This window comes from Pleurodeles waltl, chromosome 3_1 (assembly GCF_031143425.1).
Source record: "Pleurodeles waltl isolate 20211129_DDA chromosome 3_1, aPleWal1.hap1.20221129, whole genome shotgun sequence".
NCBI classification, from domain to species: domain Eukaryota; kingdom Metazoa; phylum Chordata; class Amphibia; order Caudata; family Salamandridae; genus Pleurodeles; species Pleurodeles waltl.
Window position 1 is genome coordinate 1,607,186,992 of NC_090440.1, and position 17,340 is coordinate 1,607,204,331.

A 17,340-nucleotide genomic window follows, 5' to 3' on the forward strand; every position below is an offset into this window, starting at 1 on the left:
TTTCTAACATTTAGTAAATGAAAGAAGACCAAATTGATACAAATCCAGTTAGTAGAATCAGATTTACTGAATTTTAAAGTATTAGGTACAAATAGTATCAATAGGCACAAAGCTCCAACTGTGGATATCTGATTGCATTGGACAGGACAAAGTCACAAGTTCAGGCTGACTGAGATGGGGTGGGAGTCTTTGTGATGGGTCCAATCCATGCAGTGGTTCTGCCTGGGTTGGCACCGTGCAGCAGAGCAGATACAGTGGTTCCGCTGGATCCACAGGCTGGCAGAGCACTTTAGGTCCACTTCCAAGGGTCCAGGACTGGGGTGGCCCTGCTTGGTAGGGCAGACTCACAGATGGGAGGGTCCAGGTATAGATGTAAGGTTGTTGGAAGCCTGTTATGCCCCTTAGGCTTCAGATCATGAGGCCAGCCAACTAGCACTTGGAGTCACTCTGGGTTCTATGTTTAAGGGATGCATGTCCAGTCCTTCCCACACAGGCAAGAGGGCAGCAGCCAGCAGGTAAGCACACGCAAAGAGTTAAGCAGAGTGCAGTCCAGCAGAGAGGCAGTCCTTCAGCAGAATAGCAGTCCTTCTTCCTGGAACAGTATCCAAAGGTCCGAAAGGTGTACTGAAATGGTGGTATCTGAGGTCTATTTTTATCCTCTGGTGCCCTGGATCTGGAAGGTGAGATAAACTTCTAGACAGTGGCTTTGAAGTGCAAGAAATTCCCTGCCTCCCCTGCCTTGGCTTCAAGACGGCTGAAGTGACAACACAGGGTCGTTAGGCCTTTTATGTGGATACAGGACACAGCCTATTCCGGTGTAAGTGAGGATGGGTCCACCTCCTTCCTCAAATCTTGCCAATGATGGCCCATCTTGTCACACCTAGGCTTCCATTGCGTGTTTCTGTCTAGGCGGAATAAACAAATTAGAACTGTCAACTACACTTGGTCATTTGACTAGAGACAGGCCTCGGGCACCACAGTGGCATTTTCAGATATGCAGTTTAAAATCTGACTTCACCATAAGCTAGGATTTTAAATTGTGAATCCAGAGACATCAAACATGAAGAAGTAATTTTTTCCCATTGAGAAATTATACATATAAAATATAATAATATGGCAACGTCAATGTTTTCCTATGGGAGAGACAGGCCTTACAGTGGTAAAAATTTTCCTGCCAGGACATGTAACACTTAAAAGTACATGTCATACCTTTTAAATACACTGTACCCTGCCTTCCAGACTGTCCAGGGCCTACCCAAAGGGTGACCTACATGCATAAAAAGGGAAGGTTTGGGCCTGGCAAAGGGTTTATTTTTCCAGGTAAGAATTGCAGGTGAAACACCACGCACGTTCTGCAATGTTAGGCTTGAGTGATGTTTAAAGCTGCTTCTTATGTGGGTGGCACAACCTGTGCTGCAGGCCAACTAGTAGAATTTAATTTACTGCCCCCAGGCACAAGTAGTACCACTTTAATGGGGACAACTGGAGATAAGCTGATATTACCATGTTTAGAGGAGAGAGCACTTTAGCACTGGTTAACAATTGTAATATGGGCAGAGTCCTAATACTAGCAAAAACGAGGTCAGAAAAAGTGGAAGAGGAAGGCAATAAATTGGGGGGTATTGGAAAATGGGTTATTGGTAAGGGCAGGTAAGTACCTTCACTTAACAATAGGCCACTAACCTCCACTTAGGTCCAGTTCGGTCTCAGTAAATTAAACCCAGCTCAACCCTTGGTAGCTTGGCAACAAGCAACAAGGCTTAACTTAGGAGACAGAGTGTAAAGCATTCAAATATCACAAAACAGTAATTAAATAAAACAGAGGAAACAGCTTAAAAATCCAAAACCAATTTATAAAAATAGATATATTTTTATCTTTAAAATGACACAAAAACGAATAAAATCGGATAAGGGGAACCGGAGATATGAATTTTTAAAGAATTATTGTTTTTTTAGCGCCTAGAAACAAAAAGCGCCAATCGGGTCATCTGGTTGCATCTCGACCGGGGCAAAGTCAAAGTTGAAGGCCGACCGCAATGGAGCCCGGCTCGGCTACAGGCCGCGGGAGGCCTCGGTCATAAGTTTATCTTCGCACTTAATCGTTTTTCTGAAGATTTTCTTCAATGGGACAAACCTGCCAGTCCAATCCGACCTCCTGGAACTCTTCTCCGGATACGCATAGTGGGAATCCTTGGTGGAGATTTTTACCTTCTGACTTAGTCGTTTTTTTGAAGTGAACATCCTTCGACCGGGATAAACCTGGGTCTTGATCCGACGTCCTTGAAGCCCTCCTCGGATACGCTGGCTGGGAGGTCCCAGTCAACTTTGTAGGTTCGGACTTAGTCTCTTTTTTTGAGATTTTTCTTCACCGGGATGAACCTGCAAATCAGGCTGGGTCGCGGTTGAGGCAAGCCGGCTAGAGTTGCCGCGGTGGGTCGGTCCCTCTATAGAGCTTTTTTTCAAAAGTTCTCCAAACTTCTCCAAACTTCTGGGTCTTCTCCCAGATGTTCTTTTAAGGTTCTTTTGGGGTCCACAGCTCACCCCAAGGGTCCAGAAGCTCTGAGATGATCCTTGGGGGTGTGGACTACAACTCCCAGAATGCACCTGGCACAAACTCCTTTTTGGCCACTGGGCAGTGGTCAGCTGGTTGATTTCTTCAGGAGTTGGTACAGGGGACTCTGGTTAGCAATTTGTCACCTGTAGCAAACAGGGAGTCCCTCCTTGAACCAGTTGAAGTCCTTCTTGTGGTGAAGCCCAAGTGTGCAGCTGGTGCAGTCCTTCTGAGTGCAGGTTCCAGGTACAGGCCAGGGGTCCAGCAGGGCAGTCCTTCTTCTCCTTTGGTTCTTCCTTGTTGGAATCTGATGGGGATCTGAGGTGTGGCTGCAGGTCTGCTAGTTTTATCCTTGCTCCTGGGTGAAAATCAGGGGGGGTCCTGATTCTCCAATTAGGTGCAGGGTCCTTCCCCCTGTGATGACCACTTCCTTGGAAGTGTGGCAAAAATCTATCCCAGGAGGCAACATTCTTCAAAAATCCATCATGGCTGAATCTGATTTTTGGAGGTTACATCTGGCTGAGCCCACCCACTGGTGTGGCTAAAAATCATAAACACACCCCTCTCCTGCCCTCTCCTAATCTAATCAAGGAGGCACCTAGTTGTCTGGGGTTGCAGGATGTGGGGGTGTTGCTGGGCTGCTCCAAATGTCCTTCTCTGCCTTTGAAGACCAGTTTGGCAGCCCTCCCTCTTCCTGCCTCACCATCTGCTGAGGGGAGATTCCCTCCCACAGGCACATCCCTTTGTGTGAAGCCAGGCCACTTCACACCTCATCAAGGCAGCCTGGCCAGGCTGCCAGAGGCTGACCAATCAGGCCACAGCAGCAAAAACAATGCAGGGCTGAAATGGGCAACTTTGCAGGTAAAGTTAAAAACGTTTTACCTGAACAAGTTATATACAACTGGAAGTTGTGGGACTTATTATAACAATTAATTTGATACCAAAAACTTTGTATCCATTACTTAAGTGGACTTTTAAAAATAAAATAAAATAAAGTCTCCCCATTCTAGCCTATGGAGGCCATTCACCACAATGAGGGAAAAACAAATTTGGCTGTTTTTACCTCACCAGGCTTATAAAACTATTTTTATAAGGTCCCTGCTTATAGATACATGGCACCCAGCCCTTGGGGCACATAGGGCACACCTTAGGGGTGACTTAAATGTGAAAATAAGGTTGTTTAAGACTTTGGACCTATGTTTAATTCAAAAGTCGAATTTGCATTTAACTTTAATTCAAAAGCAGCCAGCAAGGCAGGCCTGCCTTTAAAATGACACTGGGCACCTCAGCAGTGCATGGGTGCACTACCTATGCTGTGGTCCCTAAACCTACATGCCTTACCATATACTAGGGACTTATAGGTAGGTTAACTTAGCCAATTATAATTAGCCTAATTTGCATATCCACTTTACACAGAGCACTGGCCCTGGGACTGGTAAGCAATACCCAGGGCACAGCCAAGAGTCAGTAACCACCAGTACCTGTCCAAAAAGTGTGGGGGTGACCATGGCAAAAAGGAGGACTATCCAACAGGGGAAGATTCTGATTACCACTCTAAATCTGGCCTATATCTGTCTAGAAGGAAAACTGTTTCTACAAAAGATCAATATTGAACTCAGCACTGTAATCCAATATGTGGAGAGGTATACTTAGCCTGTGGTACTACGCATGAACTCTGAGTGGACTTTAATTAATAAAGTGAAAGTAGCATACTTAGGGCCTGATTTATGAAAAGGTGGTGCCGCCTTTGCGTAAACAATTGACGCAAAGGCAGCGCTAATGTTTCATAAATCAGACCCTTAGATGCCTAGTCTCAGTCCTAAACACAGAGACTTTCCTTTCAAGAAAGTTGTCATCTAAGACAGTTCCTAGTAGTTAGTGAATCCTTGGCTACCCTGCATACACTAGAACAGGCTACCCTTCTCCTTGAGTTTTGATCTCACAATCAGGAGTTGGAAGTATGTGGACTGGATGCTCTCTTCTTTCTGTCCACACCTATTGCCCACCTTCCCACCCCTCCCCAGTTTGACTTGTCCTTGTAGAAATGAAAGGGTGAGTGTTCAGGTTGGGGTGGTGGTATACTTTCTCATCCATATTGCAGTGGGTCTCCCACCCTACAGTTTTGCTGCAATGTTCCTCTTAGTTTGAGAGACAATAGGTTATGCCTGATGCATTAGGGTCTTCCTTAGATTTGACTTCTTTGGCAATGCATTGCATGCTCCCATCTGAACTCACATCTTTGGCCCACCATTTTTCCTCATTTCAGTGCACTCTATTTGGATGTGGGCAAGTCCTGTGTCTAGGTTACCTTTTTTTGAAGGATACATTTGCAAATGGGTCAAAAACAGGATGCAGTTCAACAAATGGCAAATCCTGGAAGTAGGTATCCCAGATGAATGTGGTCACTACCAGACCTTTATAGGATTATCCACTGATAATCCTATAAAGCCATGTTATCTAACCAGTTATCTCTGTTTGTCTCCTCATCAAGTTCTAATCCTTGTTGTTTTCTCATTTTGAGTCCCTACCTACAGCTTCCCTGGTGTTTCTTGCGGGTAATGTATTATTTAGTTGCCACTATATTAGAACATAGATTGAGGAATCAGTCGTTTGCTGGGTCGCTTTCCACTTTCATTAAAACCAGAAGATTGCTGTGTGGACTGTTCTCCTAACCCTGTTGTTACAAATATGAATTTTCTCAATTTCTGTATGTTTGTGGGCAGTCCAGATTTACCTCGAGTGTTCAACTCCTTTTTATCAATCTGATGAGCTGTTTGTGAATCTGAGGTCTACCCATGGATATTGCAGTCTTCATGTCTGAATATTTAATAGACCTCTTGTAAAGGTGGACAACTACAACCAATTAAGCATCTGGTTTAGCCTCATCATATTTTATTTACTTTGATGTTCTCCTGCAGTATGCTGGGTTTCTAATCCCCATTATATGCTGTGCTTTCTGTGAACATCTATGACAAACTCAAACACTGTCTTGAGGGGCTATTCCACTTCAGGTCTTTGCCCAGCTTGTGGCATGTGACAGTATTTATAGTATGGAGGGGTTCAGTAGCTGCAGACAATGGTGATGCCTTCAGACCTCCCCTTCAAAATAAAATGTAGTGATATGTGGGAAGTCAGACCCCTTTGTTTTTATTTGTTAAAGTCATGCAGATTTGGTGAACATTACGTGCTTGGGTTTTGCAAGAAGGACTGTAAACGTTGTGCAAAGTGAATATTGATCACAATCACCTTTGGCGTACTAGTCATTATTAGAGTACAAAAACGTACAGCTCTGATTTGACATGTCACCTTGTTTGGAAGGCACTTTGTGGGAGAAGACACAGGAGTAGTTGGTGGGATTGTCACTCTGCTTAGAACCTGCTGGAGTAGTCAAAGGTTTCTAAACACACCACCACCTTTTCACAGTGCTACCTCTCTCACTGGATACATACAACAAGGGAAACCCAAGGATGTAAAGAGACCAGGGCTCTAAGTATATTATAAGGAAAAGGGAACTTATCCACAAAATATAAATTGCAATTTGCACATAGAAATACAATGAGGACTGTGTATAGTCTCTGAGTAAAATATATTTATTAATAAAGAAATCATAAAAAAGATAAAGGAACGTGGACATACATGTAAGGGAATAAAGTAAAGTAGACGATTTCCAGCACATCTGATGTTGTGAAAAGGAAACACAATAATTTGTCTCAGGTTCAACAGTTATATGTATAAAGGTTTTCAATTAAACATAGTAGTTGATACATTTTGATGAAGGCAATACAATAATTATAATAAAATGAGGATTATTGTAATATGCCTTTCCATTTCCGTCATATTTCTATGTGCAAATTGCAATTTATTTTTGTGGATAAGGGACCCCTGTTCCTTATATTATACCTGTCTCACTGGAGTCAACTTTGTTTCTGTTATTCTACCATGCGGCACTCAGCAAGTAAGAAGTGTGATGAGAAAAACAGGAACTAAGGGGCATAGTTATAAGGGGTTTGTGCCATGCATGCACCATGCAACATGGTACATGTGTGGTGAGTAGCACTAAGTCAAATATTTGAGGCCATACAAAGCCACTTATGGAGTAAGGCAATGTAGCGCAAATCACTGCATTGTCTTACTCTGCGGTAGGGAAGAGTGCCATGGGCAGTGCGTGGGTGTTCCCACAGAACACCCATGGTTTTTGACGCATTTCCAGATTTACCAACCCTGGTAAACCTTGGAATGTGCCAAATGATATTGCTCCCAGATAAGGCATTACGTGGAGAAATATCTTTATTTCTCCTCGTTTTTTATTCTTTTTTTCTCTTCCTGCACAAAAACAGTCCTGCATGCAACACAGGTCCCCTTGCATCATGGTGCAAGGGTGCCTGCATTGGCACTAGGCAGGTAGAAGGGCAGTAGCACAGGGTGGAAAGCAGGAATGCGCCATATTGAATAAATACAGCACACTCATGCACTTTCCCTTTGATCCAGGGCAGCTCAGCAAGGTGACTTGCTGTGCTGCCCTGCACCACAAAGCCCATAAATCTGGGCTCAAGTGTAAAATTGACTATCACAAGCTTGATTCAATTATGTACATAATTTCATGAATGTGTAATTCAGCCAATCCTAAACGTGACATCATAGTAAAAAGTGATTGAAATTTGAATTAATTGTACTTATCAATCATTAAGTTAAATGCAGGAAAATAAACAACAGAAAATGTCTGCAGGCAGCTCTCCTGATTGTTGCACATAAAATACTTATCTTCTTTTTCTGCTGGTTGAAGTTATCAATGATGACACCAATGAACAGATTGAGGGTGAAAAAGGATCCAAAGATGATGAAGATGACAAAATACAGATACATGTAGAGATTGTCTTCATATTTCGGCTGTTCCTCCACCTGCAAAGAGCACAGAATGTTTGGGTTTAGATTAAAGTTTGCATTTTTCAACATATTGTGATTTTATGTTTATGTCTTTTACTTGCAGAATTTTTTTTAGAATTCTGCATTGAAGTGTAACGTCATATGAGATTCACTAAGATCCAAAAAGAAAAACAACAATCAATATTTTTCAAAATTACTAGCATGACGGAGAAACACTTAAGACCATAGCACAGATGTATGACCTTTGTGGTGCCGTAAAGCGCAGCGCAGTAAGTCACCTTGTCCTTTCCCCATTGCTTAATCCTTTTTGGCTGCCAGCACCAACGCAGGCACCCTTGCACCATGGTAACAGGGTGCCTGCGTTGCATGCAGGGTTGTTTTGTGCAGGAAGGGGCACCTTCTTGCACAAAAACAAACCCTGAGAGGCTTTTTACTGCAGCACACATAGAAAGAGGAAAACGAGGAGAAATAAAGATATTTTCACTTGTTATGCCTCACCTGGGAAGGTGTTGGATTTTAGTGCATTCCAGGTTTACCAAGGCTGGTAAATCTGGGAATGTGTCAAAAACAATGGGAGTTGCGTGGGAACACCCATGCATCGCCCATGGAACGCCTCCCTAGCGTAGAGTAAGGCAACCCAGTGATTTGCGCTATGTTTTCGTACTCCCTAAATTTGAAGCCATTTGAAGCCACGCAAAGTGCCTATGCTTGACTTCAAAAATATGACCTATTAGTTTGCGCCATGCAAGTACCATGTTGCGTGGTGCAAACTTGGTGCAAACCCTTCATAAATATGTCCCCTATATTCTAATCCTATGACAAACACTAAATACCAATACAATATGTTGCTCATCTGACACGCAAATATCACAAGAGCTTATATTGTGGTCTTGACTTCAGCAAGTTATTGATTCCAGGAAATTAAACAAACGTTGATTCACCAAAATACCAGGGGCGGCAGATTGGACACAATACGTGCACTGATGTCTGTTACAGCTGACATAGGATGACACCACATCAAAGCATTAGCCCCTTTTCTGACCCTTAGCCCTTCACCTGTCTGCTTTTTGGTGGTAGGGAGTGGGCAAGGAGTAAAAACTACAGAAAGTAAACAAAACTCCAAGAGTCCTATTTACTTTCTATTCCAGTCACTACCATGGTGGCTGTTTAAATCATTACTATCAAGGCCAGTGGCTGATGTACAGGAGAGCAAGCCAGGAGTAGTGACTGCCCTCCCTAGCTTCCCACAATGGTGCCGAGGAAGCCAAAGATTCCTCACAGGGTTACAGTGCAAGTGGGGTGAGGCCAAACAATAAACAGAATAAGTCTAGCTATTTTTGACAAAATGTGAACTGTGCTTTTTAGGGGTATTGGGACGTTGCTATGACACTTCACAGGTTATAGGGGGAACAAGGGAAGGCCCCACAGTGACACCTCAACACTGGAAGCTGTATTTCAATATGGGGCCAGTGAGTACAAAATGGTAATTCTTAGGTAATGTGTATATGTGAAACAAGTAACAAATCAATATTTAAAATGACAACCAGAGTATAAGATTTACAAGCATTTGTTTTCGTCTAAAATATATAGGTTACAACCGATGCTGTGATTCATTGTGTAGTTTCTTAAGCCTATGTCTAGAATCTGAAATTAAATGTTTTTTTAAGATAGGACTTTTACAATGCTCATACACGAGCTGATTTTTAAATGATTTGCAAGTAGCAAAAGAATACCCTCACACTAACTCAGAAAGAAGGGCAGTAGTTCTTCTTAGAGAATAGCCACTAGGATACATTTAATGATGAGGTGCTTTCTGATTTAAAACATGCCACAAAAACGTTTGTAAAGATTTTTAGTGTTGTACCATAGGGCTGGACCTAATTATCTGCTGAGTGCTATTCCTAAAGTTGTAGTTGGTTTGATTTATTTTCTAAAACACTCATTTATCAACAGTCATCTTGGCACTATGGAACCAGAGGGCATTACAACATTTCAATGATAAAAACACTAAAAGGAGAGAAATATGAATAGATAGTTTTTTAGGAGCTTCCTAACTGAAAGGTTAGAAGGTATGCCCTAAATGTATAAGAGGAGATTGTTTCAGAGACAGGGGCTCATTGTGGTAAGATGTTTAAGTCCAAATTTTACTCAGTTGCGTGCCTGGCGGTGGAGTCTGCACAATTTTACAATTCCACTCATCCTTGCCTCACTTGACCCAGTGTGTGTTCAAACAGCAGTGTTTAGTGAAAAAAGGAATTGGTGGTACCGCAAACTTGCGATCTGGCTTCTAGTATTCACGTGTATCGAGGGTCATGGATGCCTCTCAATAAGTCCACTGCTGTAATGGGCGTTCCAAGGATAAGAAGGGCCCAAAGTGAAACGCAGCCCTTGTTTTCTACTGCGTCTATTTTCTGAAACAAAACTTGCTTTTAGCTGATGTTTCGGTACATAAGGCCTTCATCACGTTTGACTTCTTAAACAGAAAATGTGATATTCCTGAATGAGGAGGCTGATCTTTCCTGAATTTGATCAATTTGTTTTAGCTATTGAATCTGGGGTTGTTTAACATTTGAATTTCAGGAACTGCAGGTGGAATTTAGGCACCACGGATAAGTTGAAGCATTTCGAGGATACCATTATCGAGGGTAGCAGAGTAATACTGTCCCATTAGCGGCACAATTTTCCTCTTTCTTTTAATTCTGCCAGAATAGCCCTGAACAAACTGAATACGGGTACTTGAGCCTTAGGCAGTTTTAACCTTATTTAACTATTAACTTATCCCTATCGACATCTTGTGCTCCCACTTAATGGTTGATTGAACGCAAACACTACTTGGTGCTTTGGGTGCGGAAAAAAGCCCAAATATGAAGCATGCTACAAATTGAGGGTGACATCTGGTATCCTTAATGAGGGACCTTCGTAATCCTGAGAGGAACACACCTCAATTTTTTTTTTTTTCCTGTGCTCAGTAACCGTTGTGTGTATTATATATTGTATCAGGGCGGAAAGATTAGAGGCTCCTATTACAACTCTCCTCTCTTGATATAGATATGCATTAATAATACAATAACATTATGCCAAGCACTTACCTTCCGTGAATCAACTGCTGCATACATAATTTCCATCCATCCTTTGAAAGTCGCCTGCGAACAAGAAATCACATTTTGAAGAACGATATAAAATCCACAGTGATGATGATCAAAACATGTCATTTAACCTCCCTTTTCATAAATCAGATATTGACTGAATACAGTTACAGTTGCTTTATTCGGTATAAAAAAAATCATCCATTACAACACATAATCAACAGAACATTATAAGAATACCAATAAAAACCATGTATAATAAAAGCACGCATCATAAAAACATGTACATATAAATATATACACACATACATATACATATATATATATATATATATATATATATATATATATATATATATATATATATACATATATAAAATAAAAAACAGAAGAAGATAAAAACCTCATTCATAAAAACTGAAGAAAAATAAATGAGATCATTCTAAAAATTCTACATTTTTGCGCCAAGTAGTAGCTCCCTTCAGGAATGATCCCAGGCCCTTCCATACCAATACAAATATCATAAACTTTTTAACAGAAGTATACAGACTCTATACTCACAGATGACAGCTTTATTAAAACATCCCAGTCTTTACCACTGCAAGCAAGCACGTGAGCAGCCTTTATCATGTACTCTAACATTCTCCTTTTAAAATCGCCACAGATCTATTTTTCTTCCAAACCACCTTCCTTCCGCCACATTGTTTCATACACTTGGATTACATTTTTTAGCCTTGCCATCATTTTTCCACAAGCGATCTCAAGGGGGCAGTCCGATTGTCTGCATGAAGATTGCACAAATGTGCAAATACCTTATCCATGTGCAATGGTGCAGGAGCAAACAGGCATTTGGGAGGTGCACTATCTTTGTGCAACATAAGAAGCTGAACTACTACCATATGTTGGTGGAGAAGATAGGTGTCCCAGGAACCACTTATCAACCCAGGAAGTTTGGTTTAGTCACACACTGAGTCCACCAAAAGGGATGCTTGGAAATTGTATTAGAAGTCCTGTCTTTCTCATGTATAATGGAATAGATTCGTGGACATATGAGTACAATTTGTTGATTTATAAGTATATGGTGATGCTGAGACAATGAGTAAAACGAAAAAGCATTAAGACTGGTTACACATTTTTATTTCAGATTTGCTATTATGGTATTGTTGGATTTAGCCTTCTCTGCAAGGTCACTACATAAAGTGTGGCATTCTGAAGAAATGTTCAAAAGACCACAAAAGAGCACAGGGTCGAAACTATTGATTTGGGGTCCACAAACCCTGTGGGCAGGGCACAGAAATCGATGGGCAGGGACTCCCTCAGTCTTTGGGTCCATCGATTAGCTAGCCATGTGCCCAGTACTCCCCAAATATCTTGACCTTTCCGTCTCGCCTTCCTCCCCTTATGTTCACATAGTGCATGTTCGAGCTGATAAACCGAAAAAAGTCGACCCAACCACGACTGAAATGTGGGAGGTTGCTGGTGGAGCCACGCTGAGGTGCTGCAGAGTCCATATATGGCCATCAATCAATCAATCAATGACGTAATTTATAGAGCGTGCTACTCACCCATCAGGGTCTCAAGGCACGGGGAGGGAAGCAACTGATCGAAATAGCCATGATTTGAGGCTTTTCCTGAATGTCAGGTGGTCCTGGATCTGGTGTAGGTGGAGCGGTAGGGAGTTCCAGGTCTTGGCGGCAATGTGAGAGAAGGATCTTCCTCTGGCAGTGGTGCGGCAGATGCGGGGGATGAAGGCGAGGGCGAGGCTGGCGGAGCGGAGATGGCGGGTGGGAGTGTGGAAGGTGAGTCTATTGTTGAGGTAGGCTGGGTCAGTGTTGTGGAGGGCTTTGTGTGCATGGGTGAGGAGCTTGAAGGTGATCCTCTTCGTTACGGGTAGCCAGTGTAAGTCTCTGAGGTGGGATGAGATGTGGTCACGGCGTGGGACGTCAAAGATGAGGCGGGCGGTTGCGTTTTGGATTAGTTGCATTTTCGTTTGGAGTTTGGCCTTGGTTCCCGCGTAGAGTGCGTTTCCGTAGTCTAATCGGCTGCTGATAAAAGCGTGGGTGACTGTTTTCCTGGTTTCGACGGGAATCCATTTGAAGATCTTGTGGAGCATGCAGAGGGTGTTGTAGCAGGAAGAGGAGATTGCATTGACCTGCTGAGTCATGCTGAGTCCAGGATGAATCCTAGGTTTCGTGCTTGAGTGGTGGGTGTGGGTGCAGTTCCTAGGGAGGTAGGCCACCAGGAGTTGTTCCACACTGAGAGGTTGGTGCCGAAGATGAGGATCTCTGTTTTGTCAGTGTTTAACTTAAGGCGGCTTGATTCAATCAGGGTCTTTCGTGAGGGAGAGGTTCAGCAGGGTGTTGTCTGCGTAGGTTACTATGTTGATGTGGTGGGTTCGTGCGATGTTGGTGAGTGGGGCCATATAGGCGTTGAAGAGTGTTGGGCTGAGGGAGGATCCTTGGGGGATGCCACAGATGGTCTTGGAGGCTTCGAACAAAAACGTCAGAAGGTGGACTCTCTGGGTTCTGCCGGAGAGGAATGAAAAGATCCGCTCGAGAGCCTTGCCGCGGATTCCGGCGTTGTGGAGGCATGTGCGAAGGGTATGGTGACAAACAGAGTCGAACGCTGCAGAGAGGTCCAGAATGATAAGCGCTGCGGTTTCACCTTCGTCAAGCATGGTCCTGATGTCATCTGTAGCAGCAATGAGTGCGGTCTCAGTGCTGTGGTTCTTGCGGAATCCGGATTGGGAGGTGTCAAGTACCTTGTTGTCTTCCAGGAAGCGAGATAGTTGGCCGGTCACAATTTTCTTGATGACCTTTGCTGGGAAGGGGAGGAGGGAGATGGGCCAGGAGGAGGGAGATGGGCCGGTAGTTCTTGGGGTCATCTCGGTCCACTTTGGGTTTCTTCAACAGGGCGTTGACATTGGCATGTTTCCAGCTCTCCAGGAAGGTGGCTGTCTCAAAGGAGCTGTTGATGATGGCACAAAGGTGGGGGGCGATGATATTGCAGGCTTTATTGAAGATATGGTGTGGGCAGGGGTCCGAGGGAGAGCTGGAGTGGATGGAGGCCATGGTGTTGACGGTGTCTTCATTGTTGACGTGGGTCCAGATGCATAGGAGGTTGATGTTGCTTGGTGCGTTGGGGTCGTGGGTGTCTGTGGTTGGCTGGTGGGTCTGGGGGTTGAAGCTGTTGTGGATGTTTTCGATCTTTCGATGGAGATAGGTGGCGAGGGAGTTGCGGAGCTCCTGTGATGGCGGGGGCTCGTTGGAGCAGGGCCTGGGGTTGGAGAGTTATTTGATGATGCCGAAGAGCTCTTTGCTGTTGTGAGTGTTAGTGTCTAAGCGGCTTTTGTAGTAGGTTCTTTTGGTGGTGCGGATCAGCTGGTGATGTTTGCGGATGGCAGTCTTGAGGGTGATGTGGTTGGATTCGGTAGCTTCATGGCGTCAGGTTTTCTCGATTCTTCTGCATTCCCTGCGAGGCCTGTAGGTCAGGGTGAACCAGCTCGCCTTGGTTCTGTAGTGGATGTCTGAGGGTTGTTTGAGTGGCGTGAGGGTGTTGCCGCAGTCGTCTATCCATTGATGCAGGTTGGCGGCGGCTGTGTTGGGGTCTGGGATCCTAGGAGGTGGGGCCTGAGCGAGGGTGGAGAACAGCTGTTCTGATGAGACTTTGCTCCAGTAGTGGCGGGGGGGTTGTGTAGGGTGGTGGTGAGTGACTGGCTTCTGGAAGGAAAAATGGATGCAGCGATGGTCGGTCCTGTGTAGTTCAGTGGTGTGGCTGGAGAAGACGTGGCTGCTGGCTGAGAAGATGGGGTCAAGTGTGTGGCCTGCAGTGTGAGTGGGCGATGTGACGAGTTGCTTAAGGCCCAGGTTGGCGAGGTTGTTGAGCAGGTGGTGGTGTTGATATTGTTGTTGTTTTCTAAGTGAAAGTTCAGGTCGCCGAGGAGGATGTAGTCTGTTGAGGCGAGGGCTTGGGTGCTGATGATGTTGGCGATGGGGTCGCAGAAGTGAGGTCGGGGGCCCGGGGGTCTGTAGACCAGTGTTCCTCTGAGGGTGGTGTTGGCATTGACATGAATTTTTAAATGGAGGTGCTCGGCGGGGTTGAGGGTGTCGTGGGTGCTGGTTGAGACTCTGATGGTGCTTTTGTGGACTACGGCGATTCCTCCTCCTGGTTTGTTGGTGCAGTCTCTTCTTGTGATTTTGTAGCCTTCAGGGATGGCTATGGCTATGCCATGGATACAAAAATAAACCTAGACGCGCGATGGCTGCTTGCATCCGATACCCCAAGCACTATCACCCCAAGGGTCAAATCCACATCCTGATTAACTACTCCCCTGATAAACTGTCCGACATCCTTTCTCAGGGTTGTTAATACTGTGCATGTGGCAAACATATGAATTAGGTCTGCACCATGTACCTGACATCTTGGGCAATTTGCCCCCTCTGCCCTGCCCCACTTAGCTATTTTCCCTGGGGTGAACTATAAATCAAAAATTGTTTTGTAATATTGTGCCTAGAGTGCAGCAGACAACAAAATTCTACAACCCAACCCAAAGGATTCATAAAATTCTCCCTCGCTCACATTAATTTGCGCTTCCCACTTCTTAAAATACTTATGCAGATCATCTGTCAACTCATCATTAAGTCTGGCATAAGCTGTCTTTATAGTAAACCTATCTCCATTCACCAAAATCTCCATCATGGGGCATTTTACAAATCCTACTTCCCCCCGTTTTCTTATGTATAAAATCCCTAACTTGTAAGTATTTAAAGAATCCCCTCTGCTCTAGACCAAATTTCTCCCGCAGGTTCTCGAATGTGTGTACAGTGGATCCAAGAATGAGGTCCCCTAGTCTTTGTACCCCTTGTCTATTCCACCGCTCCATGTAGTTATCCCTAAATATCTCAGGAAGCGATGTGTTATTTGCAATCATCCTATATTAATTATATCTACCTAGTCCCATTCTTTTCCGCCAGGGGTTCCAGCACTTATATGCAGCATTTAGGAACTTAAACCGCGTCTTCTTATAATAACTTGGTTCCAGGAATGTCAAGAGTACACCCCTAGCCAGAGATCCAATTAGTAATTCGTATATATCCTGGATATACCCTGCACTACTCGTGGGTCTTCTAGCGTTAAACAGAGGATGCATGAACTGTAGTGCAGCCGCCAGCTGGTATAATTTAAAGTTTGGAAGGGACCAACCCCCCTTCTCCCTAGATAACGTCATATATCTACCCGCCCTCCTGATCTTACCATACAACCAGATGAACCGAATCACCATTTGATCCAGCATGTTAAACCAAGATTTCTCAAACTCCAGCGGGATAGCCCCGAATAAATATAAAACCTTAGGGTGAAACATCATCTTGACCAAATTGCATCGTCCCACAATTGACATAAGCAAGTTATTCCATCTACCAAAATTATATTTAGCTTTTCTTACAATCGGCAATAAATTAGACTGAACTATCTGCTCCACATTGGGTCTAATATCGATCTCTAAATATACTGCGTGGTCGACCCTTCGAGTATCAGTTGTCCTAGCGTACTCATTTACCACTATCTGAGTCTTATCTTTATTAAGCAGATAACCAGATACCATCCCAAAAATATGTCATAGTCATTGCTTTCATAGCATTAAGGGCAGAGTAACATGAAATCTCATCTGTAGGATTATTTAAATTTCAAATTGCATCTCCTGCATCAAAGATGTGATAATAAGCATTGCACTTGTGTGTTTTTCTTTGCAGAACTATTGTGCAAGTTACTGATAATGGTCCTAACCACAATCTTTGTGTTTTTTTGGTTTTAATTTAACCAAAACTACAATTTGAGTGTATTTTTTCAGAATAACCAAAGTTACCCATAGCTAAAATGTAAAATCACTTTTCCAGTAAATTTTAATTTTGTTATTATATACAACATCCAAAAGGTTCTTGTGCCCAACCTGTCACAGGTTGCCAAACCCTGCGTTGTGCTGCCTTTGGCTGCGTGCAGTAGAGACTGCTGCAGGGTCTGGCCTTCTTACTGTGTCTTGAGGTTTTGGTGCGATAGTTGGGACAGAATTATGTTTTGTGTTATACTGCATGGCAAACAAGATCAATAGTGTTTAGTTTCCAAAACATAAAAAATACATTTTCCTGATCTTGCCTCCGTATCATGCATCTTTCTTCCACCACTGTACACTTCCTCTTCCTTATTATTACTGTGTCACGTCTTTTTTCATCATTCCTACTTTCTCTGTTTGTTACTTTATGCATGTATCTATAAGAAATTTTAGAGCTCAATCCTAACTAGAGAGCATGAGAACGCTGAACAAGAGGGATCCAGAGTTACAATTCAAGGTAATTTACAATGACATAGGATATTCATTGGTGGTAAATCCTATCATGTGGAGATGAATTTGGTGAGTCTTCAGTCATTGTTTTCCAATCTTTCTCATTTTCCTTCATTCTTCCTTTTCTGCCTTACTCTGTCCTGCTTTGAATCAAAGAATGATGATAAGAAGTAAGCCCCAGTCCCAAAAAATGAGTGTAAATACCAAAACCTAGTAGTACATCTTTAATAACTTGTTTAGGGTATTACACCCTCTAAAATATTAATACTCTACTTTATTGTTTGCGTCTGATTTGGGGCAAACAGCAATTGAGCAGATGCCTGTGTTTATCAATTTCTATTCTAGGACCCCCCACTCTTTACAACACACAGAACAGGGCACTTAGAAAGAAAGTAAGCAAAGGAATATTTAACACTCATTATCTATAGGCTATAGCTGGTGCAGTGGTGGGAGACGTTATGGGCGTGAGAGGGACTAGCAGG

At 43.4% G+C, this 17,340-nt stretch overlaps 1 protein-coding gene across 3 annotated transcripts in view; it reads right to left on the minus strand.

The window, feature by feature from the left end:
• Window positions 1–17,340, minus strand: part of LOC138285384 (sodium channel protein type 2 subunit alpha-like) — a 696,215-nt gene that overhangs the window by 54,722 nt on the left and 624,153 nt on the right. For all 3 annotated transcript variants that reach the window (XM_069225253.1, XM_069225252.1, XM_069225254.1), the window contains exons 23-24: window positions 10,525–10,578; window positions 7,313–7,450 (exon numbers count right to left, since the gene is read on the minus strand). In XM_069225253.1, coding sequence (XP_069081354.1) covers window positions 7,313–7,450; window positions 10,525–10,578 — 192 coding nt within the window. The remainder of the gene's footprint in view (window positions 1–7,312; window positions 7,451–10,524; window positions 10,579–17,340) is intronic.